The 27,081-nt window shown below is 52.5% G+C and overlaps 3 protein-coding genes across 7 annotated transcripts in view; 2 read left to right on the top strand and 1 right to left on the bottom strand.

The window, feature by feature from the left end:
- The window catches only part of LOC129132025 (uncharacterized), a 261,039-nt gene that overhangs the window by 191,753 nt on the left and 42,205 nt on the right, over nucleotides 1-27,081 (bottom strand). The window lies entirely within an intron of this gene.
- Nucleotides 20,071-22,311, top strand: LOC143695866 (uncharacterized). Its single transcript, XM_077191078.1, has 6 exons — nucleotides 20,071-20,343; nucleotides 20,640-20,704; nucleotides 20,847-20,963; nucleotides 21,138-21,286; nucleotides 21,610-21,757; nucleotides 22,006-22,311. Exons 1-6 carry the CDS (start codon nucleotides 20,229-20,231, stop codon nucleotides 22,309-22,311), a joined length of 900 nt encoding a protein of 299 aa, XP_077047193.1. The 5' UTR covers nucleotides 20,071-20,228.
- LOC143695957 (uncharacterized) lies at nucleotides 22,294-23,771 on the top strand. The gene is made up of 4 exons (XM_077191203.1): nucleotides 22,294-22,429; nucleotides 22,692-22,806; nucleotides 22,991-23,119; nucleotides 23,337-23,771. Exons 1-4 carry the CDS (start codon nucleotides 22,329-22,331, stop codon nucleotides 23,667-23,669), a joined length of 678 nt encoding a protein of 225 aa, XP_077047318.1. The 5' UTR covers nucleotides 22,294-22,328; the 3' UTR covers nucleotides 23,670-23,771.

Below are 27,081 nucleotides of genomic sequence, written 5' to 3'. Positions count from 1 at the left end.
CCACGGCCGCTTGCCCTGCGGCACCGCCCAAACCGGCTGCACAGCAGCAGCCGCGGCAGCCAACTTCCGATCCAGGGGGACGATGTCCGCACAGGCCTCCGCCATCTCAGAAACAGTAGGATCATCAGGCAGAGCCACTATGACTTTCCTACAAGCAGCATTGCAATTGCACTTGACAAGGTTCGTAATCATAACACTCCTTGCCACAGGATCAGGCACCTGCCTCTCCATGGATGCAATCAGCCTTTCCGCGAACGTCATGAAAGGCTCGTCATCCCCCTGGACAATGGTCGAGAATGGTGGCTTCGTGTCCGGTTCGGCTGTCTGTTTCAGTGTCTGTGCCCGGACACGGGTAGGGTGGTTCTTGGGTGGCACGCGTTTCAAAAGACGAGTCTGGACTCTTCAGCTTTTCGATCTTCAGATTGTTTATTGTTTCTTATCTACAAAATTTTCTGTAATTTTCTGTCTGCCCAACAGAGGTCTGACCTGCAAGGCAGCCAAAGGCACTCGTGACCACCCACGGGGCGGTCATGTCTTTTTATACTAAAATCTACGTACATGATATTTACCTTTATTTTCCAATACTTTTCACCCATGTTGGCAAGTGCACTTTTACCATGAACCAATCCCCCAGTGCCGACATCACCACAGAAGATGGATGACAAGAAGAAGAAAGAAGAAGGACGAGACACGCCCTGATCCCTCCATCTTGTCTCCATAACCCCCCTGTACCAAAAACCTTGAAGTTTATATTTCACCCTATAAATGTGTCCTTTTTTATACCCTTCACTCCCAAGTGATTCTCAAGTCCTCAAACTGCTGTCACTTCTGTGGATGGATCAAAATCAAGTCACCAAACACTCCTGGCAACATTCCAGGATTTCTGAGACCCCCAAAGGTTCTCTTGGTAACTCTGGACATCAGGAGTGATGTGCTGAGTTCCCACAGCCTCGGAGCAGCCATTTCCAGGGTCTGAACAATCGCAGCCATGCCCAGCAAGTGGCACTGTTCAAGCAAAAGGGGATCAAATCCAACCTGCCCTTGAACATTCTCATAAAGCCCTGTTCCCAGCAGCATGTCAGCGACAACCCCACGCCTGGGGTCCTGCGGACCCAGCGCAGCATTCCGCAGAACCGCGTGGGCCGCCAAACGAGCCCACTTGGTCTCAAAAACACCATACTGCACAGGGTGAAAAAGAGAACGTGCCACACGACGGAGATCATGAGGCATCAGCATATCCGAATCAACCCTCCGGAGAGTCCGCATAACCTCAGCGGACCCCAAACCATGCTGAGCAACTGCCTCACGGAGCTCCTTCTCCAGCTTATATGAAAGGGGTTCATGGGTGTTATGAGCAACACCCCTGAGCACAGGGAAAACCTGAGGATCCCCTGGCAAAGCCACCGCACCTTCCGCGCCCCGGTCCTCAGGCCCAACAGGGACAAGAGACGAAGATCGCCTGGGAGCCAGGCCAACACCACTCGGCCCTGGGCCCCCGCAGCACCGGCAGAGCCAAAGGAGCCCGCCCCGCGACCCTGCAGGTGCCACGAGGAAACAGGCTCATTCATTTCGTCGGTCTTGGTTTTCGCCTCTCGCCAAAAACGCTCGGGGTGCCTGGGACGCACGGTCACCTGACATGCGGGAAGCGTCCCCAAATTCGACGAGGAAGTGCCGTGGCCCCAGGCACCCACCGGCCTCCTGCTGGCCGTGTCAACAGGTGCGCTAAAGGTAAACACCCCAGCGCTCTGTCGCATTACAGCTCCAGCAGGGGGCTCCCCGGCGGACACAGGTACCAGCACGGCCAGCAAATCTGGCGCGGACCGGGATGAGACCGGCGCGGGGCCCCCGGCCCCCGACACAGGGGAGGGACGGGACGCCAAGAGAGACGCAGTCACTGCGGGACGGCACCAGGGAGCCCGGCAAGCCCCCTATGAGGGTCCGTCCCAAACCATAAGACTGCCCAGCGGGTACCGCTCCAACCGAGCAGAGGGGCGGGCTGCCCGCCCACCAGAGCGGGCCAGATAGAACGCCGACCGACGCCCCGCCCCCGGGTGCTTCCACCGACTGCTCATGCCCAGCAGGCTGCACAGGCCCAGGGACGGGCGAAGTCGTCCCCCTCGCCGAGGAGCCCGGCTCGGAGGCAGGCGACCCTGCCCCCGCTGTGGCCAGGGGGAACTTCATGGAAACACCGCAATTCGGACACCAGGTTGTCACCGAACCAGACTCAAGCCGAGGCGGAGGCTGGCCCTCAAAAACCAGAAAGGCACAAAGAAAAGGTGACCTGTCCCCCACCCCACCGCCCACACAGGGCGAAGCAGGACAAGGACGGCCCGCCGAATCCACAGAGCCCCCAGAAACCCACGGGGCTCCGCCCCCCAGCACACTGTCCGGAGGCGGGGAGGGGGACTCCACATCGGACAAAAACTCAAACTCCCCCTCCTCCACATCCGAGACAGAAGAGCTTCCCTGGGAACTCCGAGGGGTACAAGAACCAGACCCCTCCCAAAGTTCCACACATCTTTTCCACTGCACCAGCAGCTGGTCCCGCATCTAGAGTGCAATCTTCAAAAAGGGCCTCCATGAGGCAGGTCCCCACACGAGACCACTCCTCCCTGGAGAACACCGTCTCAGGACCCGAAGGAACCCTCGCTCTCGGGCCCACAGACACAATCTCTCAAAATCATCCCAGGAACAGAAATCTGTTTCCACTCCAGGACCCCCCTCCAAAGATCCAAAAGGAGGAGATCCTCCTCAAAACCCACAGCGCTTGCCATTACCCTAAGAACCGCAGGCAGAGCACCAAAGAGAGGGGGGGAAAACCTCACCACAATCTGCTGCAATACACATGTTGGGGTCACCAGATGTCGCTATAGGACACAAAAGAACACACACACCGTTCTCAAGGTGAGAGAGAAAAAAGGGCCGTTTATTTTCTGACTCCAACATTTATAGTTTTCCAAAAGTGACAGTGGATTGGAGGGTGACAGTGGCACCTCTCCAATGCCACTGGTTAAACCAACAGTCCATCAACTCTCTCCTCCTCCATAAAGGAATGCAAAACAATGAGTTATTTACAGAAAGTGAGTGAGAAAGTTCACTACAAGAATGTCAACATCAGAAGGCTTAGAAAATCTTAAAAAACTAGGGTGACAGGATTCTCCACATGACTTTCATCTAGAAAGCATACTAATTTTGAAGCTGCCAATGTGCACTGTGCTCCTGTTGGAAGGAGGTCTGGGTCGCTGGGGAATCGGCTGAAGACTTTGCTGAGGGCGTCTTCTTGACGTTCCCCGATGACTGTTCTGTTTGCTGTTGTGTCACCGCCATCACTTGTGTCAATGCGCGCTGACGGTTTGTGGGTGCGCTCCTTTTCCTGTTTCCCAGATACGGTAAAGGATTCCCTTCCACGTCCGTCTGAGAATAACATTCTTTCACAGAGTGCCTTCCTCTTCCGCATCGTGCACAAAGTGGCTTTTCTGGTTTTTGCGTCTGCACTTGTGCGTGTGCTTGTGGACAATTCTTCTTCAAGTGCCCAAATGCTCCACACTTGTAGCATTGTCCTCCCGACAGATTGTTCTTTTTCTGGATGGTTGCAAGAACTTTACCCTGTTGTTGAAGTACTTCTTCCAGCACTTTTTCCAACATCTTGTCTTCCGACTGTTTTTCCGGGTGTCTTTTCATCTGTTCTTCCCATTCTCCTCTCAGCTCGTCCCTCACGATCGATGCGACATGCTGAGGTGTTCCCACCTTGCTGCATGGCTCCACCAGCTCTTCCAAGGATGGTCGTCCTGGCATTGCGCTGATGACCCGTTGACAATCCGGGTTGGCATTGCCGAAGGCTAGACTTTCCATGAGAGGTCTCTTCACTGCCTCATCAGTCACTTGTCGATCCACAGCTTGCGAGAGTCGATCTATGAATGACGAGAATGGTTCCGTGGGACCTTGCCTGATGCGTGAGAATGGAACGTCCTGAACTCCCGCTGGAGCAATCTGCAGGATCGCTCTGCGCGCTGCTTCCTTGATGTCATTCAACACTCGTCGTGGAAGTCGTGCTGCTTGCTCTGCTGGATTGTCATCTGGAGGATCCCCTGCCAACTGTGCCTCTGTGGGATTTGCGTTTGGCCCACCTTGATAACTGTTTCTCAACTCTGTGAGATACCTTCACCGTCTTCTTTCCCAGATGAGACTCTGTGTGTCCGTGAGAATCATTGACACAAGGCTTCGGATATCATATGGTGTGAGGTCGTACATATTGAATGTCCCCCTCAGGAGTTGTTTGAAGAATTGTGAATTCAGCTCATTATTCTGAATGGCCTTTGCTAAGTCCTTGACTACTTCATGACCCAACCTTTCCACCTCGGATTCTGACCTTGTGCATCGTATGTCTCTGGCATTATTATATCTTCTGATCCTTTAAACAAATCTTTTTCTTTTGCCAGCATTTTTCTAATTTTTTTCCAGTCCGTTGGTTCCACTGGCTGTTCTTCCTCCTCTGAAAACCCCATTGGCAGTTGCATACATACTGGAATCGTGGAGGTCCTTGATGATTCTTTGTTTCACATTCTTTGTTTTGAGGTTTTTGGTCTCGCTGCCAAATCCGAAAAAGAAACTTGAGGTTCTCATGATCGTGTTCTTCTTGCTGTATCAAAAGAATGCAGAAAGCTTTTTGCTGCTTCTGCTGCCAAAAACATCCATGCCGGAATTCTTCTGATGCTGTGATTCGTATCATGTCTTCTCCTTGTGATTGCACTTCATCTGAATTGTCCTCAACTTCAAGAGATCCTGAAGTTGATGAGGGATTGTCCATTTGTTGTGTTGTTCTTGTTTTCTTTGATGTAGTTTTCTTTTTATACCTTGTTGGAAAAAATCGCTGCATTATTTCAGTTTCGCCAGCAGGTGGCGCTGTGGCGCTGTCGAACAGGCCTGCCATGTCCTGCACTGTGGTCATCCCCCCTTGAGGTGGCGCTGTCGTCTGCCTGGCCGACCATGATGACAGCACGAACTCGATCAGCTCCTGTTCAGCAGACTGCAACTCTTGCGATCGTGTTTGAGACCGAGTCTGCATGGGTGTTGACTGAGCTGACAGTGGAGGTTGAATACGTGAATGTCTCCTTTGGATGGAAGAGGTTTGGACCACAGGGATTGAAACTGAAGGCATCGGGATCGGAGAGGGGGTGCAGCCCCGGGATGTCGAACCCCGATCACGGCCCCTCCTCCTGGCCCAAGACCTCACGGGGGATCGGACCCGCCTCCGACCGCGCTCTGCCCATACTTTCTGCGCACACGCGCCCTCGGGAACGCCTCCTGCCTCCCCTGAACTGACGTCACTGTCTCCGTCCCGCTCCACCTCCGAAGTCTCCTCCCGGTGTCCATTCCTGACCCTCTCTCCTCCTCCTCTAATGCTGTATCCACACCCCCCGCCGGAGTGTGCAGCCCTCCCCCTGGCGATACCCCCTTTCATGCCACGATCCGGGCCGATCTCCACATCACGACTTCCGGGTTTGACATCATCACCACGCGTTCCCTGTGTCTCCCTATGGTAGCCGGCTGGAGCCCTGCAGCTGCTCCACCCTCACTGCCCGTGTCTGGCGCTGCCGCGTCGGTTTGAGAGCCCTTCCCGGATGTCCCGCGAGCTTTGCCCTTCACGCACACTTTTGGCACCGCGCCAGCCGAGATTGCCGCCGCCCTCGGCGCTGCGCCCGCAAAAGCCACACCAGAACCTGTGTCCCCCATTGCCTCCATGCCCCTCCTGCCAGCTAGCACTGCCGCCGTGCCTGCCGCGAGAAAGCGCATACCCCCTTCCCTCTTGTCCCCCTTCGACCCCCCTTCCCGACTCCGCCACTTGTCTCATCCCGTCTCCCTCTGGCTCCTGCGAATCGGGAAGGTCCGCTCCTAAGGAGCGACCCGTTTCCTCAATCTCGCTGGGAGAAAACCTTAACTCGTCTGGGATTGGAATGGTGTCGTCTGTGCCTGAGTTGGAGCCTGAAACCCCTGCACTCTCTGGGGTTTCAGGACGTTTTGGAGGTCCCTTGGGTTTTCGGGAAGGTGGGACTGAAGGCAATGACATTTCTCCCTGCTCCCTTCCTCGGGAGCTGTTTCCCCCGGGCCAATTGGGATCAGAGCCAATCTCCATTTCGAGCCTTGCTCTCCTCCCTCCGCCCCTGTGGGATTTGTAACAAGTTGTTGCCTGGCCGACCCCCTAGACTGAGCTGAGGTCGCCTCTAACATAATTCTTGCAGAAGACAGCAATTTCAAGGCCATCTTATCATCCTTCGTAGCTGAGAGATAGAGGTGCCTATTAATTTCCTGCCAAAAACCCACTTCAAACAACAGACGCGTCTCTGAGTACGGGTAATTACACCGCACCCATACCAACAGATCTTTAAGCTTTTTCTTTGGGATCCCCTTAGTGTGTGCGTCTGCCACGCCTTGTAGGTCAGACAGAACCTCTAATTGTTCCTGGGACAGTACACCCCCCATGTTCTTAATTTTTGACCTTCTCACCGAATTGGTGTCGTCAGAGCAGTCTGAAGGCTCCTGGTCACCGGCCCGCAGGTCACAGGAGATGGATTCAGAGGCGCCTTTCTGATTCCAATCCGGGCTGTTCTGCTACGAACCTTCTTTGGCAGAAGTGGAGTGCAATGTTCTCAGTGGCTGCTGCTTCTTCAGACTCCTCTGGCTGCTTTCCCAAGGAGTTATCAGCGTTCTCCTGGGAACAAGTCCAGCTCTGGAGCTGCCCGCTCGGCGCTCTGAGGTTGCCCCTGTGCGAGAGGTGCACACCAGAGCCCACCAGGGTCAGCGGGTGCCCGCCGGGCGCCCACCCAGGGACGCCAGGTGTCCGGTCGGCTGTCTGTCTCTGCCCGGACACGCGTAGGGTGGAACTGGGGCGGCCGCGCTTCAAAGGACGAGTCTGAACTCTTCAGTTTTTCAGTCTTCAGATTGTTTATTCTTCTTTATCTACAGAATTTTCTCTCTGCCCCACAGAGGTCTGACCTGCAAGGCAGCCAAGGGCACTCTGACCTCCCACGGGGATGTCGTGTCTTTTTATACTAAAAACTACATATATCATATTCTCTAGGTAACTCTAGACATCTGGAGTGATGTGCTGAGTTCCCACACACGTGGACAAAACAGTCATTTCCTCATTTGATAAATTATTTCCCATTATTTTTCCCAATCGCTCACCTCAAATCAGACGTCTGATTTAGCTCCGGACCTCCGCAGCATCCCTGCTGCCTTCACTCATATTTTTTTTAGGGTACCCTTCAACTTTCTTTTCTTCTTTACAGTCCTGTTACAATCATGGTGGACGGCCACCAGATGTGGCTATAGAGCACGACACAGTACAATAATACATGACTCCATCAAAAGGGTGCAAGAGAGAAATTTATTAGACCAACGTTGCTTTCAAAGTTATTCCGGATATTTACACCCATCTAACACACATACAGTGCCCATTAGCCACAAAAGAGAAACGAAGTTCCCAGCAGGCGACCAGGGATCCACGTCACTCTGCGAGCCAGCCAGAGTCCATAGCTCTTAACTTTGTCTCCTTCCTCCGGTCTCCCTGGTAACGACCTTGGTGTTCCTTCAGGAGAGATATGGGGCTTCTCCTTATCTTCAGGAGGCCCTGCTAGCTCGCAGGGACAGCACAGAATGTATTTCCCACAAAATCATCATTCTCCAGATGTGGTTCCACTTCAGGGGCACAAAGGTATTCCTGAGTTTTGACATTATTCAGACATTCCTGAGTGGCTTTGATGTTCTGGGAACACTTGTTTTGTTTTAACATCTGACTTGTCTGCAGGACATACTGTAAATTGGGTCGATGTGTTTTATTTCTTCTCCTGGTTCCATCCTGTTTTCTCACACCCCCTGATCAATTCATAAATTCTTCTCACATTTGTGTCACTGTTACCACCTGGAGAGGCCAGTCTGCAGATATGAGACACAACAGAATTTTTTTACACCGTTCTCTGAGTCAATTACACCGAAGCATTTTACCATTGTATGGTCTCTATTTAATATTTCCCTAAGGCCTATGATATAATATCTACTTATTACTCTACTATTAACTAGGCTATATGGTGCACGTATAAATTGATAGATTATATCGTACCATAAAGCAGCTACAAGAAATTATAAATTGGACTATATGAAAATACTAGTGATCAAGAACAACATGAAAAAGCCAATACAGAAATGCAAAAGCCAATTATTATATTGTCATTTATAACCCAGCTCTGCTGCAGCCACGGTGGAAAGCTGCTTCTGCTGCAAGGTACCAAGGGTCTCATTCACCTTGGACCTGCTGCCCTGTCCCTGAGCATCACTGCGTGCCCCTGAGTGTCCCAAATGACATCACCCCAGAAATTCCCATGAAGGTTTGGGACAATTTCAATGAGAGTTCCCAGAAAATTCCCCAAATTTGTCTCAAATTTGGAGGAGGCAGGGGACAGGTGACACGAGTGATGTCCCTGATGATGTCACTGCCCCGATGACGTCACAGTGGTGACATCACTATTCCTGAAGTAGCCTTGGGATGTTCTTGATGGTTTTTTGGCACTGCTCGGCCACCAAACGGCACCAGGGCCACCAGGGTCAGAGTGGAAACTCCAAAAGAGGGCATGGATGTCCCCAAGTGTCCCCAGGAAGTGACGTGTGGTCAGGCTGGCGCTGGCATCCCACAGCTACTTGGCCTCGGCCTCCACAGCCACTGAGGCTGTGTGGAAATTGGGGACACCTCCCTGTCGCTGTCGAGGCAGTCACGACACAAAGCAGAGACCACAAGCAGTCTCAGATGGCAACTCTTTATTATTGAACATGGCTGACCTTTTATACACTTTCTAATCCTTTATGCTTCTTCTGCCCTAACTATTGGCCACAATAAGTCAACATAACACTATTGGTGAAAAGTTACAGTGACTTCAACTAACTTTCTAAAAATGCTTCGTCCAGCTGCAAAGTTCTCTTATCTTTCTTCAATTCCTCACTTCTCTCGGTCTCCTTGGTTACAGCCTTGGAGAGAGCTCCTTATCAGCTTCTTCTTGCTTCTCAGCTCCTTCTCACTCCTTTAGCTAACAGGCCCACTGTTAGCCTCTCCCACAATTCCCCCTTTTTGTTTTTGAATTGTAAATGCAGCTGCTATAGATTTTTGCAGGGCCCTTTGCAAAAATCCAAGCAGAGAGGGGAAACACAAGACAACAATCACAACCATCAACAAAATTAACATTCCCATTCTTAATACAATCATTCCTGTCCTTCATCCATCTTTAAGTACTGATATCTGGCCTTAGCCAGTGTCATCCGCACGTTCTGCTTCAGCTGCGGCACCATCCATCCTGTCCCTTCCTGCGTGCTGCAGGTAAGGTTTAACACAGCGAGCAGGAACCCATTGAGGACCATTATCTGTCAAAACACAAGCATAACCCCCCCCAGGTTATCAGTTCCACTGGACCAGACCACATACCAGTAATTAAATCCTTGACCCTTACCTTGACATTTCTATGGAAATCTGGTTGCCTAGAATTCAAAGAAGAAAAATAGTAAAAGATTGGAGATAACTGTGAGTCAGGTAGGGGATGCAAAAAGTTTAACACATAAACAGCTTTCTCTAATCTCACTTGAGGTGACTCCTGTTGCATTCCCCCTTTTTGTTTTTGAACCTGACGTTTAAGAAGACCGTGAGCCCTTTCAATGATTGCTTGGCCTGTGGGGACATGGGGAATGCCTGTTGAATGCTCAATGCCCCAAGCACGAAAGAATGCTTGCATTTTCTGCGAAGCATATGCTGGGCTGTTATCTGTTTTTACGTGACACAGAACACCTAGGACAGAAAAAGCATGATAAAAATGACAAATAGCATCATGAGTTTTTTCCCTGTGAATGCTGAAACAACCATTGCATGAGAAAAAGTATCAGCTGTGACATGAACATACTTTGGGCGACCAAATTCTGGCATTTCAGTAACATCAGTTTGCCATTCCTCTAAAGCAGAGAGACCCCTAGGGTTGGTACCATAATACTGAGTGACATGAGTCATGTGACAGTCAGGACAAGAAGAAAGAATTGATTTTGTTTCACCAGGAGACAATTTGAATTGCTGCTGTAAAGCTTGAGCACTCTGGTGAAAAAATTGATGAGATAAAATTGTCTGCTGCAACACATTGGGTACAGGTTTGATTGCAGCAGCAGCTACTAGAGAATCTACATAGGCATTGCCTTAAAAAAAAAATCCTGGTAATGATGTATGGCTATGAATGTGCATGATGAAGTAAGGATGCTTTCGAGCACCAATAAATAACTGTCCATGACTTCACTAACATGATAAACAATGGCTTCTCTTGAATATTATGCAACACTGCTTGATCTAAATGCTTAACCAAATTGGTAACATAAATGGAATCAGTAACTATATTTACAGAACCAGGAAATAAAGTAAAAGCCAAAAGAACAGCACAAAGTTCAACCAGTTGAGGAGATCCCTGCTGAATCATTGTTTCCTATTCCCAGTGATCATCCTTTCTCCAAGCCACAGCTGCTTTTCTGGTTTTCCTGGATCCATCTGTAAAAACTGTTATACCTTCCACTGGAACGGGAGAACAAATTTGTTTCCCTTCAAAAGGAATCTCTTTAGTCAGTGTTAGAACAGGATGAGAAGGCAAATGGTATTTTATTTGGCCTGTAAAACAAGATAAGGCAGATTGCAACTCATGATTATTTTGAAAGCACCATTCAAAATACCACTGTTGTACAGGTATCACAATGGTCACAGGGTTGTGTCCCAAAATCTTATGACAACGCCTGCGGCCCTTGCAGATGATAATATCTGCAAAAAGCTCATAAAGTCCTGGAGCTGTTTTCTGAGATCTGAAAGATCAAAATATCCATTCCAGAATATGCAGTTGATCTTCCCAGTTGTCACTCCATTGACACAGTATCCCACATGGTATTTCATGGTCTCTCAAAATAAACAATTGAACCCCAACAGAGATATCTATCCTGTTAACAAATGTGTGTGCTAAGGCTAATTCAATTTCTTCTAGGGTCATTTTTGCTGCTGGGGTCAATTGCCTCCTATCACTAAAAGAGGTGATGCCTGAGAGCAAATCAAACAATGGCCGCATCTGATGATTAGTTATGCCTAAATATGATTGAATCCAACCTATTGAACCAACCAATTTCTGTCCATCAGTAGCAGTTTTAACATCAATGTCTAACTTCACAGGTTGAGGCATAACTTGAGTTTTAGTCAGTAACATACCTAGATAATTCCAAGGCATGTGCTCCTGCACTTTCTCTGGAGCAATGATCAGACCAAAAGCTTTCAAATTTGTCACAGCACATTGTTTAAGAGCTGATAACTGTTGCTTGTTATCAGATGCCAACAAGATATCATCCATGTAGCGATAACAGTAGCAGTTTTTAAATTGCTCCTGCACTTTTGACAAGGCCTGTGCCACAAACCAGTGACAAATAGTTGGCGAATTTTTCATGTCTTGGGGAAGTACCTTCCATTGATATCTTTTATTGCGTTCAGGGTTCAGCATGATTTATGGAAGGCACAGTAAAAGCAAATTTTCTTTGTCCTGCTCAGCCAATGGAATAGTGAAGAAACAATCATTCAGATCAATGACAACTATTTGCTATTCCTGTGGAATCATTGTAGGTGTAGGAAAACCTGGTTGTAAAGCTCCCATTGTTGCCATTACAGCATTTATCTGCCGTAAATCATGTAAAAGTCTCCATTTTCCCAATTTCTTTTTTATTACAAAAACAGGGGTATTCCAGGGGCTGAATGATTCTTCAATATTTCCTGCTTGCAATTGTTCTGTGACTAACTCTTGCAGGGCAGTAAGCTTTTCAGTAGTAAGGGGCCAGTGGCCAACCCAGGCAGGTTTATCTGTCAACCATGTCAGGGCCACAACTGGACGTTCATTGCCCTGCATCACAGTGGCCCCCGTTAAAAATCCGTAGTAATTTTGACACCCCATTGAGATAAACAATCTGGTCCCCACAGACTTTGAGGAGCATCGGCAACATAGGGTCTGATGTTAGCTTGTTGGCCATCAGGATGTTTCACATTAATTACAATGGCTGACAAGCCACCTGTTGTAGCACCCCTAGACCCCAGGAGTCCAAAACTTGCATGAGTGAGAGGCCACGACTGAGGCCAGCAAAGTCACGAGAGCATTGTGACATCTGCTCCAGTGTCAATCAAACCTGTTACTGATATGGTTCCTGGATGGACATGCATCCACTGGTGGTGAGGATGCATGTCTTTTCTGGATGGTTCTCTGTTACTTTCTCAGCCCAGAACACTTGAAGTACTCCTGTTGATCCAAAACTTCCTGTGCTGCAACTTCGGCCCACTGTATTTGGAACAGAACTCACAAAAGGTACAATTTGAGCAATGCAGGTTCCTTTCTGAATAGTGACAGGAGGGTCATCGATGGATACCATAGCATGAATCTGTCCCAAATAATCAGCATCAATAAGCACTAGATGCACATGAATACCTCTAAGTATAGTACTTGATCTCCCTATCAAAAACGCACTCAATCCCCGTCCTATTGGACCATAGGCATCGGGGGGCACTTTACATATTTCTTTTGTCAGAATGGTTACTGTGTCAGCGGTGGGTATATCAATCCCTGCGGACCCGCTTGTTGCCCCTGAGTATTGTTCACAAATGGGCAGCTTTGCAGTGCTGGGAAGGCCCGCATTTTCTGTTGTGGTTGTTGGAGTATTTGTTTCCCCACGCACCCCTTCGTACTCCTCTTTGGGTTTCCCTGCAATAGCTGAACCATTTGCATGATATTTGCTCCTGCACTGTTTAGCATAGTGCCCAAGTTTAGCACAGCAATTGCACACAGCATCGCTGCTTGCACTTGGCTTAAATGTTGTTTTCCGGACAACATTTGACACTGTGGTACACTGTGACCTTACGTGCCCTTGTTGTCCACAATTATAACATTTTGCTGAAGGTCTTAGCACTGCAGCAAGAGCCGCCATTTTATGCTTGACTGAACCAACTTTCAAGCAAGAAGTAACCATTTCAGACAAGGTGGGTTCCCCAGGTAAAGTGTCAATAATCTTTCTGCAGTCTGGGTTTGCATTTTCTTTAGCCAATTGTATGCACAATTTGTCTCGCAAAGTTTCATCTTCTACCTGATTCTCAATAGCTGCAGCAAGTTTTTCTGCAAATTGCAAAAATGGTTCTCTCATCCCTTGCTGTATTTCTGTTTTGGAGCTGCCCTTTCCATTGTTTTAGTTAAGGCACTCATGCCAATTTGCTGAGCTTGCGCCAAAATTGAAGGATCCCACCTTGCCTGTGAATCTGGATTGGCAAAAGGCCCAGTGCCCAGTAGGGATCAACACCCACAGCATGATGAGGGTCGTGTTGAGGCAACTGCATATTTGTTAAAGCTGTGCGTTCAGCCGCTCGCCTCCAAGTGTCTTGAAATACACCATATTGTACTGGCTGGAATAGAATTGTAGCAAGATGCATGATGTCATAAGGTGCAAGCATATCTGCATTAATTACACATATTAATTGCATTACCTCTGAGGAATTAATACCATACTGAGCCACTTTTGATTGGAGATCTTGCACAACCCTCCAGGCAAAGACGTGATGACTGTCATCCTGCCCTGTTCCAGGAGCTGCTTTAAAAACTGGAGAAGCCATAGGGTTATCACAGGCAACATTTGCATTGGCACTGTTCTCCTGAGGTACTCTTGAAGCACCTAACCTTTCTATCATGTCCCAATTCTTTTCTTCAACTGCTTTCCTCCTAACAAATTCCCAAAACTCCTGAGGCTGTCGAGGAAGCACAGTTACTTGACATGGAGGCAAAGTCCATGGGGCAGCAAGGCTAGAGCTCTTGGGAGGTAAAGAGACCAGAGCTCCTTGCCCCAACTCAGGTGTTACTGCAGGCGACTCATCACTTGCTTCGCTGTTGCCGTCACTGTGAGGGAGCAGAGGATACGACCTTGCAGGTTGTTCATGCAGCTCAGAGGGGAGCGGGGGCGCATGGCTGGACTAGAGCGGAGGGAAACGGGGGGGCAGACGGCTGGGTTTGTCTCTCTGCTAAAGACATTTCAGCTGACTGGCGTAGTGGTGTAGTGTATACAGGCACCATCGTGGGCTGCTGTGCAGGTGTGAGATAAAGAGGTTTAGGGGTCTGATAAGAGGATGCTATGGCAGGTTGCCCAGAAGCTCTGGCAGCTTTCCCAGAAGCCTTGGCAGCTTGCCAGGTAACTTGCATGGCACCCGGACTTTCTTCAAGTTCCCCATCAGAGGCCCCCTCTGCCTCATCCCCCCCGTCAGGTTCTGTTATCAGCCCCAACTCTTCGTCTGCATCCCGCTCTGCTTGTTCTTGCTCTGTTTTCCATTCCTTTAATGCCTCAAAGAGCGGTTCCCAAGTAACTGCTAGATCGACAACCGTTTTATCTCCCGTTCGGATGACTTCCCACAGTCTGTCCCTGACTTTTTTCCATGCCTTAGCACTAAAAGCTGTGTCGGGATCAGTGCCAAAATCCTGTGATTTAGCCCACAGCAATATATTTCGAAGGGCATAGTCTGACGTATTAGTTCCCTTATTTCTTAACAAAACTTTCCATGTAGCCAGAACAGTCTCTTCCTCTTTAGACAAATTATGTCCCATTATTACTAGTTGGTGGCTCACCTACTTCCAGGTGTCTTGATAGGAGGAAATCAGGTCCGGACTTCCCTGTGGCTTCCACCTGCCCCTCTCAGCTGCACCAATGCCGCCTCCCCCACTACGTCCCAGTGGGTCACGGTTGCCAGTTGCTAGGACCCCGTGTGGGCCCCCACCGACTCTGTTCTAATCACGTCGGGGCAGAGGGGAAGTGTCGCTGTCGAGGCGGTCACGACATAAAGCAGAGACCACAAGCAGTCTCAGTTGGCAACTCTTTATTATTGAACATGGCTGACTTTTATACACTTTCCAATTGTTTATGCTTCTTCTATCTTTACTATTGGCCACAATAAGTCAACATAACACTATTGGTGAAAAGTTACAGTGACACAACTAACTTTCTAAAAATGCTTCGTCCAGCTGCAAAGTTCTCTTATCTTTCTTCAATTCCTCACTTCTCTCGGTCTCCTTGGTTACAGCCTTGGAGAGAGCTCCTTATCAGCTTCTTCTTGCTCCTCGGCTTCTTCTCGCTCCTTTAGCGAACAGGCCGCTGTTAGTCCCTTTCACAATTCCCCCTTTTTGTTTTTGGACTGTGAATGCAGCTGCTATGGATTTTTGCAGGGCCCTTTGCAAACATCCCAGCAGAGAGGGGACACACAAAACCACAATCACAACCATCAACAAAAGAGAAGGGTTTAATATCTCTGTCATTAAAAATGTAGTCATTAAAGGGGAAGCCAGAATGGGGGTAGGAGATGTCTTCTTAGTTCCTGGAGCAGGTGTCAACTTCTTTGGAAAGACTTACAAATCCAGCTGGGAATAGAGGTTATACCAGAAGAAGAAAAGGCTGTGGACAAACTCTTAGAAATAAAGTAGTGGTGTGTACACCTGATGTGGTCCAAAATGTGTTAAAATCAAAAAGGAAAAAAAAAGGAAAATAAAAAGCTGGGGAAAAAATAGTTAGTAGAGTCTAAGATGTAAAAATGTGAAATAATGATAAATTAACACTAGAAGTAAAAAAAAGTTTGAATCCAGCTCAATTTTTTTGGCAAACAAAAAGGTACCTTAACACATGATTGTTCAGAAATTGTGCAATACCAAGCTGAAGTTCAGGAAGATGTAGCAGAACAAGCCCTCCTAGAGGGGGAAAAGATATATGTTGATGGTTCATCCAAATGCTTATTAGAGAAAAAGAATCCCTGGGCAGCCAGGGTGAGGGGTGTTGAGGCTGTGGGGTGTTTGACCGCTCTTGTGCGGGCGGCAGAGTCTCGGGGCTGCGGCAGGGGCTGATCCATGGGGGCGGCCCCGCGTGACAACTTCCAGCGTTTGCCCCCCGGTGGAGGCGGCGCGGGGCGCGGGTTTGTGTGGGCGCCGCTGGGGCTCGGCAGCTGCTTGGTGGTGCCGGGGTCTCGGAGGGCACGGGGTTGCTGCACACGCTCAGCAGCCCGGCAGCGGCGCTGGGCACGGCTTGCACAGTTTGCTGCTGAGGAGCGCGGCTGCCGCAGGGACGGAGCTGCCCGGGGGTGGCTCCCAGCCTGCTGGGGTCCCAGTGCAGGGCGGCAGCCTCAGCCCCAGTAGGTGGGTGAAGAGAGAGAGAGAAAAGGGGCGAAAGGGAGGCGAGGCACATCCCCAAGGTCCCCACAGGGGCCCTGCTATGAGTGAAGAGAGAGAGAAGAGGGGGTGGCATGAGAATAAGCAATAAGACCAAAGCAGAGATAGCCTTGATCTCTCGCTAATTCTCAAAAGTTCACCAAGTTACTTTTGTTCTCTTAAAGCAAGATTCTTTTTTTCTTTCTTCTTTTTTTGCTGATAGGATGGGGTGGGGGGTTTGTTCTGAGAAGTTGTTAGAAGAATGGATCTGTGAAGGCTGAACAGCTAAATAATGCTCAGACGATAAAAGGCAATAGATGTTAAGACTGGCCTGGCTCTCTTTTTTTTTTTTTTTTAATGTTTTTGGTTGTTTGTTTCATTTGGTTTGGTTTTCTTGGGTTTTGGATGGTTTTTTTGTTTAACTAATTGTGGCTCACAAGAAGAGGAATTTGCCTCTGAATTTTCCCTTCAGTGCTGTTAAGGCTTCCTGCCTTAGAAAGAAAGGGAAGCATCCTAAGCATGGCAAGTCCCTTTTTCTCTAGGAGAACTGTCCTTAATGTGATCCCAAGAGCTGAACAACCTAGCGCAGCTCAAGACTCAGCTGGGTACAAGAAGAACAAGCAGCTGTGCCCAAAAAAAATACCCCAAAAACCCCAATTTGTTGCTAAACCCAGGAAGTTTTGAAGAATGCTAATGGCAAATCCTGATGTAGAGTTGCCTTTCCTCCAGTCACTGTCCTGTGCTATTGAGAAGTCCTTTTCAGGTACTGCTGACAAATGAGGCAGCAATCCAAGGCAAGGGAAAAGAGAATGGATCCAGGCCAGCAGAATCAAAGGAGCTGTGAAGGAACCTGAGGAGTGGACTAGCACATTTAAACCGGGTGATACCAAATTGGCTCCTAAGTTGGGACTGGGTGGTAACGAACTGCAACAACCCAAATGATGCAAGGAATGTACAAAGAATCACAGCTAATTGAGAAACAAGGCCAAGTTTATATCAGTGGTTTCAAGTGCCATCTGGACAAGTCCTGAGACATGTCAGATATCCAATTTGGGGAGGAATACTTCCACTCCAAACAGGAGCATCAGGACTATTTCGGTCAGAGAATTCTCATGTTCTGGCCTTAGCCTGTGACTTCTACCAAGAGGAGGAGGAATTACAACTTCCATCAGGGCCATACCATATACCCTGTTTGCTTCATCCTAATATCAGATATGCTGGGTTATAATGCTGGCTTAAATGTAAATGTTTAAATTGTGGGAAAAAATGGTATTGTAGTTTCCACAATCGATGCTCATGTTGCAGGAAGTGTCGAGCACCAAATCTATCCCCTATCCAGATAGAACTCAGAACAACTGAAATAATAATTTGTTTTGTGGATGGGAGTTATTAGTGCCTGTTGAGTGGGAGATACCTGAGGAACAGTGGGAAACCACAATTACAGAGTGTCAAAAATGATTTGCCTGGAAATTAGCAAAAAGGGAGTGACAAAGAGAAGAGGGCAAGACTGGATTGGCCGCTGTACTCGCCACCGAGAAGATCAAATACACCTGCTATGGGCAGCAACCCCATGGGCATGGCAGGTGGGGGTATAAGCCATGCCAGACCTCTGTTATTCCTTTTGCTGTCACTCATCTTCTGTCTTTTCCCTTTAGGGATACCAGCAAAATCGTGTCACAAATGCTATCAAAAGCATTACAGGGAAAGAAATCAAAGTTCCTCTTTTATTACACACACCCATGTCAGCAGTCACTGCTATGACCCATCCAAATTAAGTACCTGTAGGCAAAACAGGGGAAAATACTGCATTGCTAGAAACTTAGGAAAAAGTGAGAAGATATTGGGAAGTGAATGTCCAAAAGGGGAGAGATGGATTTGTTTCACATTTGCCTTTAAGGGTAGAGTCCAAGATTTGGTAAAAGAACAATCAGTAAACAAAAAGGTAAAACCAGCACAGCAATCTGACTCTGCATCAGCCCCAATTAATAAGCTGAATCATCTTATAAGACTCCAAACAGTTGTAGAGATAATAACAAACATAACCAGATGGGCATTAGAATTAATATCAAGTCAACAAAGCCAAACAAAACCCAAAATATATCAGAATAGATTGACTTTAGACTATCTATTGGCCAAAGAAGGGAGTGTTTGTGGAAAATTTAATATGTCAGGTGTAGATATATTAAAATAGATGACCACAATGAAAAGTAGCCCACATACTGATCCAAAACTGGGAACCAATGTTAAAAAAACTAGCTGGTGAGATCATGTATGGAATGGTGGAAGAAATTAGGCTTCTTCCTTTTATGTGTTACAGCTGTTTGGATATTTCTTCCTTGTTTGATTCCTTGTTTTATTCAGCTAATTATCAGCGTAGTCCAAAGCATAAGAAACATTGCTCAAGCTAAATGTTTTGTAAAGAATAAGAGGGGAGTTTGTTATAGATGCTGTTCCAGATTGCAATGCAAGATGTTTTCCATGACCATCTGTATGGCAGATTATCTTTGTCAAGCGGGCAGTTTGCCTTATCTCTCTCTTTGAGTGACCACATTCACACCTCCCTCAGGAGGGGACATCTGTTGATAACAGACTATTTAATGTCACTGCATGACTGATAAGAACTATAACATCCCATTGGGAGATGCTCCGCCCAGAGGGAGGAGCCAAGCATTGCTACCCAGATATAATCCAGAGGTTTTTGAGACAACCGGGGCGGGTGTCTCCACTGGATTCCCCAGAGGAACAGCAGCTGCCTCTTCTTCCACTGGATCATCAGAGGAAGAACACATCCTTCTCTACAGGACCCCCCCTGCTCCAACAGAATCACCCCTGACACTGCAGGAGGGCTGCAGCCACATTTCCAATTGCACTGCTACCACACCCTGACCCACAGGGTGTCAGGTTGGGTTCTGACTCTGTCAGTGTTGTTCTAGTGTACTGCTTTCTTTACTTTATCCTTTTATTTTTTTCCTTCCCTATTAAAGAACTGTTATTTCCTGCTCCCATATTTTTGCCTGAGAGCCCCTAAATTTAAAGTTTATAGCAATCAGGAAGGGTGGGGAGGGTTTACATTCTCCATTTCAGGGGAGGCTCCTGCCTTCCTTAGCAGACTCCTGTCTTTCCAAACCAAGACAGCCACACGTCCCGTGTCTGTGTCACGCCCCTGCGACTGTGCCGGCCACCCAGCACTGGGGCTGGTCCCAAAGAGGCCGTGGCAGGGCCTGTGGAAGGCCCCGGTGCCCTTCCTGCTCAGCTGCGGTGGCAGCCGTGGGGGCTCATTCTGCTGCCCTGAGCAGGCAGAGCAGAGGAGCAGCTGCTTCTTGTTTGGGCTGTTGCTAAAGTTCCTGCTGGGCTGTGTCTTCAACACTTGGGGCAAGGTCTTGCCTGCAAGCTGGGGCAGTTTGGGTGGCGTGGGGGTGTCCCCAGGGCACGTGGAGGTGTGTCCTGGGGCTCTCTGTGACACAGTGCACCGTGGTCACCGTGGGATGGAAAGGGACAGAATGTGAGAGTGTGACCCTTTGTGACACGTCGTGACAAAGGTGCTGGTGGTGCCACGGCCACGCCACAGTGCTGGGTGCATGCGACGGGACAGGACGGGACAGAGCAGTGCTGTGAGGAGCCCCCACACAGCCAACTCGTTCCTTGCTGACCCGGAGCTTTTCCCAGGCGTTCCCTGTGCAGGTGACCTCGAGGCCAGGCTGCGGGACTCGGTGACGTGGAGCATTTCCCAAGCGTCTGCCATCCCTGCGGCCGGTGCCCTCGAGGACAGACTGCGGGACTTGCAGTCCTATTTCCCTTTTCAGACTTCTCTCTTGCTGCTGCCCTCGAGGACAGACTGCAGGAGTTCCTGTCCTGTAGCCTTCCTGAGGCTCCTCTGTTGCAGGTGCCTTCAAGGCACGACTGCAGCACTTGCTCATCTTCAGCTCTTCCGAGGCCTCTCTGCTTCAGCAAGCGCTCATAACTGCAAAGAGTGACATGGAGCAGAGACCCCCCAGCGTGCCCAAGCTGGCCTGGGTGGAGGAGGAAGAGGCTGGAGCTACCTCAGCACAGCAGCCTGAAGAACTGGAGCAGTTCCAGCTGCTGCAGGAGCGTGAGTGTCAGAGCTGGGCCAGGGGGCTGGTGCCTGTAGCCAGCCTGGCCCCATCCCATCCCATCCCATCCCATCCCATCCCATCCCATCCCATCCCATCCCATCCCATCCCATCCCATCCCATCCCTGTGGACATATCCATGGATAGGACAGAAGCTGGGCTGGAGCACCTGGCAGCCGCGCTCCATCCCCCGGGGCATCCCGAGGCTCTCCCTGCCTGGGGAGCGCAGGGCTGGGCTGTGTTCTCCGGCCTCTCCCGCAGCCCCTCAGCTCTGGCTGCGCTCGCTCTTTGCCAGATGCAGCCCAGGACCGGACACAAGAACAGGAAGCCGCCCGTGGCCGCTTGGGCAGAACGGCGCAGGTACCTGCGGCCATCCCCACCTGGGCTGGGCCTGCTGGCACTGCTCAGCCAAGCACCAGGCTTGGAGCGCTCCATGGATTCTCCCTCTCTTGCTGCCCTTCTCCTGCCGACCCTCTGTGAATTCATCACGTGCCTTTGGCAGGAAGAGACCGCCGGTGCGGGCACGGGCGTCTTGGCCAACCTTCCGTTCCTTGATGCCGAGATCGATGCTGCCATGCTGGATTTGCTTGTGGAGAAGGGTGTCTCCAATGCAATGCAAGTAAGCAGCCTGGGGCAAGGGCTCGATGGCCCCAGCAGTGGTGCGGTGCCTCGAGCCGGCTCTGCCGGGCTCCCTGGGCCTTTGAGGCCCGGCCCAATGCGGTTGAAAGGGAAGCATTTCTCAGGGGGAGTTGCTGCTCTAGCAGCTCTCCAAGACTCCCCGTCCCCTCTGCAGGTGCCCGCCATGGTGAGGTCCATCCACCAGTGGCTCACGGCCAATGAGGCTGCTGGGCACAGGCTGGACAAGGCCCTTCTGGAGCTGACCGAGGAATACCCCTCTGACGTGCTGATCACCCTCTTGCGCTGGGCCCCATCGTGTGACAGGTAGGGCAGCCCCACGTGCCTTGAGGGCTTTGGGTTCACCGGCCCATCACCCTGTAGAGCCTGTCCCTGCTGACTGCCAGACAGGCGGGCAGTTCCAGGATCCTCTGGCTCCTCGGTTTTCCAGGGCTGCCATGTCAGCTCCTGAGCCTGGTGCCACGCTCCCTCCCTGCCCCTCGGGGCCTGTACCCACGTGGGCTGGCTGGCCGCTGCCGGCCAGGGGCAGTGGGCAGAGGCAGGGCTGAGGGCCAGCGCGGGGCCCTGCAGCTGCCCAGGCCACGGTGCTGTGGCTGAGCCCACCCTGACACAGAGCTCTGACCCCACAGAGCTGCCGCCACCATGTGGGGAACCATCATGTCCTCGAGCAGGACTGCGGAGCCGGCGCTGCGGCTACTCCTCGATGTGCTGAGTGCCTGGCCAGTGCACAGCGTGTACACCTCCGATGGGGACAACGCAGGAGTCTTTGCCCTGGCTGTGAGTTTCTGGTGCCGGCCTTTGCCAGCCCCCAGGCCGCCTCTCCAGCAGCCGGCTCTCTGTCCTCCCCCCAGCTGCATCCCCCTGCCTCAGGCACTGGGCTGAATCCTGCCTTAGGGGCAGGGTTCAGGGGCACCAGGCCGGCTGCTCCCCCGGTGTCTCCCCCGGCCTCTCCCTGGCATGCTCAGGCCCTGCCACGTGGATGTCTTGGCACTGAGCCTTGTCTCTGGCTGTTTTATTTCTTGCAGGCAACCGTGGCCCTGTGGAGAGTCTTCAATCTGGCCTGGCGCTCACCTGTGGTGCTGGAGTATTTCTCCAATCTCTTTCTGCGTCTGCTCTTCCAATCTTACATTAGCATGCAGGATATGCCAGAAGAGATTGAGACCTTCTGGAAGGGATGCCAGGAGCAACACGGCCTCGCCGCCAACCCCAACAGGTGCTCCATGCCAGTCCTCCCAGTCTCCCCATCCCTCCCACGCCCCCAGGGCAGGAGCCGGGGCTCCCAACGTGACCTGGGCTTTGCTCTGCACACAGCTTTGCGCTGCAGACCCTGAAGGCCCTGCTCTGCCAAATGCGCTATGAGCACGTGGTGCTGTCCATGGAACGCAAGCGTGCCTGGGACACGCTGCTCTGTGCCGACACCCACCACTGTGCAGTGCGTCTGCTGGCCAGGTGAGACCTCGTTCTCCCCACCGCCCCTCTCCTTTGTGCCTGCAACGCCCCACACAGTCCCCGTGCTCATGGGCAGCCGGGCCTTGTCACCAAGGGAGGCATGAGCAGACTGGAAAAGGCCGGCACAGGAGGCTGCCTGGGAACGGCCGCCTCCCAAAGCGCCCTCGGGATGCTCGGGAGCAGACCAGAGCTCTGCCAGTCAGCCCTGGGAGAGGTTTGCCCGCCCGGCCCAGGAGCAATGGTGCCTTTTTCTCCCTGCCAGGGAGATGCGCCGTGTCTCCATCATCTGGTGTTGCGGCATGGCATCCTGCCTCTTTGACCTGCTCAGCCAAGGCATTTCAGACTGGGAGCTGCCCGCCCTGGCCTTCCTGGTGGAGGTGAGCCCCATGGCCAGCGCTGCCTGGCTGAGCTGCCTCCCAGCCCTCTGCCCTCTCGTAGCCGCAGCTGCCTGGGACGCTGCCCGTGCCCTGTGCTGCTGCCTTGGCTCGGCCCTGTGCACTTCTGAGCTTCTGCCAGCTGGGCACCTCTGTGCCTGCTCTGTGCCTGCTCTGTGCCTTTCAGGTCCTGGATTGCCTGGACTTGAGCGAATGCGGTAAAAAAGTCCTGGAGATCTTGACAAGGCACCTGCAGAGCGAGTCCAGGCAGATGCGTGGCGTGGCGCTGCGAGGCCTCGTGGTGCTCACCTCGATGGTGAGAAGGAGGCAGCAGCTGAAGCTGTGCTGGCAGCGTGGGGCTGGGGCAAGCAGCCCCTTGGGCTTAGCTGGGCTTTGGCAGCTGTGGCAGCTGCTCCCAGCTCTCCAGGGTCGTTGTTCAGCTGCCTGAGTGCTTTGGGACAGGCCTTGGGCCTCTGAGCCCTGCAGCAGCAGCAGCAGCAGCGTGTGGTTGCCCAGCCTTGTTTTGCACACAGGATCCAAGCATGTACAGCCTGACTGAAAGCCTTGGGAAGCTACTGTGGGATAGGGATGAAGACATCGTGGAGAAGACCCTCATTGTGCTCAGCCTCCTGCTGCTGCAGAAAGACCTGGCAATAGCCAGCCCCATGGCCCTGCAGCTGGCTGAGGCGCTCTGGCACCTCTTTGACAATGTGAGGCTCCGTGCCCCCAGCCACGGGCACTTGGGTGCTGCCTTGGGCCTGGGCACAGGGAGGCCTGGAGCAGCTGATGTGGAGGGCTTTGGCTTCCTTTTCAACAGGACAACAGCCTTGTGCAGCTGCTCTCCATTCGCCTCTTCCAAGACGTGATCGCCTTGGTAGTGGCAAAGGGAGAAAAGCCCCTGAAGAAGCACGTGAGCCAGAGCCTGCTCCCACTCTTCTTCCACTGCCACGATGAGAACGGGCGTGTGGCACAGGTGAGGCCTCCTGGGTGTCCCCATGGAAGGAGCTCAGCTGTCTCCCCAGCCCCTGGCACCTGACGGGCTCCAGCCTCCTCCCGGCCCTGGCACAGAGATGCGGGTCCGGTGCCCTGGGCTGCGGTGCCATCTCTGGGTCTCTGCTGCTCTGCAGGCCTCTCGGGAAACGCTGCTTTCTGCAGTAAGCTTCCTGAAGAGGAAGGATGTCAAGCAGCTGCTGCAGACGGATCAGATGTGGAGATTTGCCGAGTGCTTGGTAAGGACAGCCTGGAATGCCCAGCCCAATCCCTGCAGAAGCCGCCTGCCCCTGGCGCCTGGTCTGTGGGGCTGGCAGCTGTGGCCCCTTCCCTGTGCCGCAGGCAGGGGCACCAGCCTGCGCCCCACACGCCGCTCCCTTGCTGGGCCGTGCGGGCTCTTCTCCAGGCTCCTGTGGCCCCAAGGCCGGTGCCGATGGAGGCCCGAGCCAGCCGGGCTCTGCTGCGGGGCGGCGCCGCGGCTCGCCGGGCCCTCCGCCCCGTGCCGAGCCCGGCGCCTGCGGCTGCTGGCCAGGCCTCAGGGCTCTGTGGGCAGGGGGAGCAGTGGCGGCCGTAGGCAGCGCCCGGCCCAGGGGCAGGGCCCGCATCAACCCTTTCCCTCCGTGCCCCGCCGCTCTCTGCAGCTGGCAGAGGACAGGAGCCGAGCGGCCGAGCAGCTGCGCCTGGCCCTGCCCTACATGCGGAGCGCACAGGAGCCCCTGCGAGAGGCGGCCGTCAGGTTCATGGGTGAGCGCCAAGCCCGGCTCCCTCCCCGGCCCGGCCCGCCGCAGCTCGGCCCCAGCCCCGCCTGCTTTCCCGGCAGCAGGATCCGGGCGCGGGCATGTGCAGCCCCGGCCGGGCTCGGCATTGCTGCTGCCGCCCTCTGGCAGCCGTGGCCTGGGGCGGCAGCGTGCGCCAGGGGCCCGGACTGAGCCCTGCCGGGCCAGCAGGGCGTGTGGCCTCGGGGCTGGCAGCGGCCGTGGGCGGCAGCTGTGGCTCTGAAGGCAGGACACGCTCTGTGTTCCCCAGGGATGGCCGGGCGCTTCCTGACAGGGCAGCAGCCGCACTTCCGCATCATCTGCAGGGGTGAGTGCGGCCCGCGGGCTCTCGCCGGGGGCTGCCGCTGGCACCTGCGTTCCCTGGCCCGCCCGCCCACGGCTCCGCTCCCTGCGCGCCCCAAGGTGCCCACGGCACAGACACCTTGCAGCCGCCTGGGGGACATTCCTGGCCAGCAGCTGCCAGCTCGTCCTTCTTGCCTCCTGCTTCCTCCAGGCCGTGCCAGGAGCTGCGTGCTATGCACGAGCCTGGAGGCTCTCCCCAGCTCCCCACAGATCCAGCCTCTGACTGGGCCTCTGTTTCTCTCTCTGCAGCCCTGCAGGACATGACGGATGACACCAGCCCTGCCATCTCATGCCTGGCGCTTCAAGCTCTGTACATCCTTTTAGCTCTACAGAGCGTTCCCTGCTCCCGACTCCAGAAGATGCGAGACCAACTGCGCCGCCTCTGGCACTCGCGGCCTTTGCTGTGTGGCCGTGGCTGAGTGTCCTGCTGCGGCGCTGTGCAGAACTGCTCCGGGAGGCTGCGTCTGCTGGGGCCACCTGAGCCTGCGGGGAACACCTCTCCTCTGCCAGCCCTTCCTTTCCCTTCACCCCCTAGAGGAACATTAAATTGCTGTTGTTGGATAGCCGGCTGTCCAGGAGCTTTCTCTTGGTGCAGAGTGTCTTCAGGCCAATGGGGAAGAGGGGGAAAAGGCTGCTTGGTCTGCGCAATTTGCCCAAGCGTGCGGTGTGGAAGGGAAAGTGTGGAAGAATGGCTGGAGGAAAAGGGCCATGGATCCCTGGAAATGTTGTACAAGCAAGCCCCATGATAACTGAGCATACATGTTAACTTAGCAGCTTGGCATAAGTGGGCCGCACTTAGCATAACCAGGCCGCACGCCATGATAGGAAGATGCTGTGTCCTGCCTGCTGACAAGGTCAAACGGGCAAGGACAGCAACGAGAATAGAAACCATAAAGTATGCATAACCACAAAGTAGGAGGAATATGTAAATGTAATCTCTTGCTTTAAACCAAGAAACTCACAACAGGTATGAGCAATTAAACCAATAAACTAACGACAAGTATGCATAATTACTGGAAAACAATATAAAAGTACCGGTGTACTCAAGATAAACCACAGCTTGCTTTACCAATCATATTGATTGACTGCTTGTCTTCCCTCGCCGCCATCAGGAGGGGGCTGTGGGATCCTCAGAGGGACGGGAGGGGCTTTGGTGGCTCCTGGCCAGGACAAAAAGGGATCCCGGGGAGGTTTCAGGGGGTCCTGGCTGGGCTGGGGGCCACAGGGAGGGCGCTGGGAGGGGCTGGGGGTGTCCGTGAGAGGTTTTGGGGGTGCTGAGCCCTGCGGACCCCCCAGAGATGCCGCCGGACGCCGCCCGCAGCAAGATGCTGACGGGCATCGGGGGCTTCGTCTTGGGCTTCGTCTTCCTGGCGCTGGGGCTCGGCTTCTACGTGCACAAGAAGGTCAGGGTGGGTGCCATGGGTGGCGTCCCGGCCGTGGCGGAGCGTGCGCGCTCCCGCCGGGGCCCCCAGCCCGGTGTCACCCCCTTTTCTCTGCCCACAGAGCTCCTGAGCCGGCGGCGGCCGCAGCCCCTCCCCGTGGGCTCGGGCCCGGCCGGGACCCCCCGCTCCGTCCCCGCTCCGCTGATTTTGGGGGGGGTCCCGTGTCCCCCCAGCCCTGCTGGCGCTCTGCCCCCGCCCAGTGCCTGCTCCCAGTGCTCCCAATAAAGCTTCCCAGTTGGCCCCGGGGCCGTTTATTGGGGGGCGATGGGGAGGGGTTGGGGGGGGGCGGTGATGGGACGGATTTGGGCAAAGGGAGGGGGACAAAGGGTGGGGGCTGGGCCTGAAGGAAGCGGGAGGAGGAAGAGGAGGAGGAGGAAGAGCAGCAGCACCAGATCCCCACGGTTTCCCCGCCCCGCCGGAGCTGCAGCCCCCCGGGCCCTGTCAGCATCGCCCCCTCCCCACATCCCGCAGTGAGCGGGGAGAGGGAGCTCAGCCCTGGTTAAGAATCTCTAATTACTTTAAAATAATTAATACTTTTTAATTTTATTAAAATTTTATTTTAATATATGAAAACATGTCTATATTTTAAATTTAGATAATTTTAAAATAATTTTAATAGTACTTAATAATTCCCTTGACCCCTTCATAATAAAATTATGTTACTGTCACGATCCCTCCTCATGGACGGGTTTCCTGATGGGGGATCTTGTTGGATCAGCGGAAGAAAT

This window comes from Agelaius phoeniceus, chromosome 27 (assembly GCF_051311805.1).
Source record: "Agelaius phoeniceus isolate bAgePho1 chromosome 27, bAgePho1.hap1, whole genome shotgun sequence".
Taxonomy (NCBI): domain Eukaryota; kingdom Metazoa; phylum Chordata; class Aves; order Passeriformes; family Icteridae; genus Agelaius; species Agelaius phoeniceus.
The sequence above is the reverse complement of the archived record's forward strand: the minus strand, read 5'-3'. Positions and strand labels throughout refer to the sequence as shown.